At 40.4% G+C, this 2462-nt stretch overlaps 1 protein-coding gene across 1 annotated transcript in view; it reads right to left on the bottom strand.

Moving 5' to 3' along the window:
• Positions 1–1356: 1356 nt before the first annotated feature.
• The window catches only part of FGD2 (FYVE, RhoGEF and PH domain containing 2), a 20192-nt gene continuing 19086 nt past the window's right edge, over positions 1357–2462 (bottom strand). The window contains exon 14 of the mRNA XM_081827545.1: positions 1357–1373. Within this exon, the coding sequence (XP_081683671.1) occupies positions 1357–1373 (17 nt within the window). The remainder of the gene's footprint in view (positions 1374–2462) is intronic.

The raw sequence follows: 2462 nt of genomic DNA, 5'->3' as shown, positions 1-2462 counted from the left end.
TTAAAGATAAGTTTAAGCCATACCATTTCATAACTTCTTGTCAATTACTCTATCACGATCCCTTCACTGGGCACCAAATTGTTCTCTCTGGCACCATTTTTGCTGGTGGCAGATTATGAGAGTGGCATAAGCCATTCCACAAACTTCCTATTGCTGAATAGTTGGGTGGTTTACCATTTTCACGATATTAAAGCTTATGTATTTATCTATTCAAGGAATCTCTATACCTAACGTGGGGCTCGAACTCACGACCTCAAGATCAAGAGTTGCACACGCCTCCGGCTGAATCAGCCAGGCACCCCACCGTTTTGATGATATTAAATGAAGCGGTGACAACATCCTTGGAGCTAAATCTTTGCCATGATTATTTACTAAGTATAAATTCTTAGAAGTGAAATTTCTGAGTTGAAGAGAAAACACTATTTAAAAATTTTACACTTTATTTTTGAATATATTCACAAGGTTCAAAATTTCAAAGGCATCTCCCCACCTCTGTTCTCAAGTCACCCAACTCCTCCCCAACCAGAGACAATCACTATTATCAAGGTCTTATGTTCTTCCCAGAGATATTTTGCATGTATATAAATTATACATACATATATATGTGTGTGTGTGTGTATATATATATATATAGTATGTGTGTATGTATATATACACACACAATTATAAAATACAGGTGTATTCTCAGGGGGCCTGGGTGGCTCAGTCATTTAAGCATCTGCCTTTGGCTCAGTTCATGATCCCAGGGTCCTGGGGTCAAACCCTAAGATGGGCTCCCTGCTCAGTGGGGAGCCTGCTTCTCCCTCTCCCTCTGCCTCTCAGCCCCCACTCGTGCTCTCTCGTTTGCTCTCTCTCTCTCAAATAAATAAATAAAATCTTTAAAAAAATACAGGTGTATTCTCTATAAATATGCATATGTACATATATATGCATTTCTCTCTATATATACATATATCTATATACATAATTTTTTTCACAAATGGGAGCATCTTCTATATATTATTTTGCACTTTGCACTTTTCACCTAACGAATTATCTTGGAGAACTTTCCATGTCAGTACCTAAAGAGTTTCCTCATTTTTTTAACAGCTGAACAGTGTTTCATGATAGGCATGTACTGTAATATATTTATTTATTTATTTATTTTTTTACTGTAATATATTTAAATAGTCCCTTATTGATGGACATATAGGTTGTGTGTTAATTCTATATGGCTGTATAACAAATTACTCCAAAACACAGTGACAAAAAAAACAACAATAAAAATTTATCTTCTCTTAGGTTTTCTGTTGATCAGAAATTTGTTCTCAAATCTGAGCTGGATGGTTCTCACTTGGGGTCTCACAAAGGCCACAGTCAGATGTTGGCTGGGGCTGCCGTCATCTGAAGACTCAACTGGGACCGGAGGATCCACTTCTAAGGTTACTCACCCATAACTCTGGGATCACGACCCAAGCCGAAGGCAGACACTCAACCAACTGAGCCACCCAGGCGTCCCAATAAATAAAATATTTTTTAAAAATTTATTTTCTCCTAGTTCTGGAGCCTGGGAATCCAAGATCAAGGTGTCAGTAGGGCTTGGTTTCTCTTGAGGCCTCCCTCCTTGACTTGCAGTCACTTTCTTGCTATGTCGTCCATGGCCTATTCTCTGTGTGTATGCATCCCTCGTGTCCCTTCCTCTTTTTATAAGTTCTATCGGATTGGGACTCCCTCTTATGACCTCATTTAACTTTAATTACCTCTTTTAGAGGCCCAGCCTCCAAATATAGTCACAAGGGGGGGGTTAGGGTTTCAACATATGAATTTGAGGTGGGGAGGGACACAATTCAGTCCATAATAGTATTCCTACTAACTTGCTGAGTGAGCTTGGGACTGTCATATAATCTTTCTGTGCCACCGTTTCATGTGTTTAACAGAGATAGGCCACATTCCTCTTCCTCACTGGATTGTCATGACATTAAATTACATGTGAAGGGATTCAGAAAATATAATTATTAACACGTAAGATATTTGTAATTCTGGGTCTCATCATTCTGAGCTTGCCTAACACGAGAGACCCTCTGTAGACTCATGTAGTAACCGTATAAGGGTAAAGGGATATATAAGTTATCTGTTGCTGTGTAACACACCATCCCCAAATGTAATGACTTAAAACAATGATCTGTTGTTTCTTGTGGGTCTGTGAGTTGGCTGAGCGATTCCTCTGCTGGTCTTATTCATGTAGCTGGAGTCTGCTGACCACTCAGCTCACTTGGGCGGTGAACAGCTGGGATGCCTAGCTTTTCTCTCTGTCGGGTCTTTCATGATGGGTTTCACGCGGTGATAGAAACATTGTGAAAGAAAGGGGCACCAGGGTGGCTCAGCTGGTTAAGCATCTGCCTTTGGCTCAGGTCATAATGAGCCAAAGGTGAGCTAGGTGACGGGCTTCCTGCTCAGTGGAGAGCCTGCTTCTCCCTCTCCCT

Source organism: Leptonychotes weddellii, chromosome 8, assembly GCF_054177405.1.
Source record: "Leptonychotes weddellii isolate Sample4059 chromosome 8, ASM5417740v2, whole genome shotgun sequence".
NCBI lineage: Eukaryota > Metazoa > Chordata > Mammalia > Carnivora > Phocidae > Leptonychotes > Leptonychotes weddellii.
This window is presented reverse-complemented; position numbering and strand designations above follow the sequence as displayed.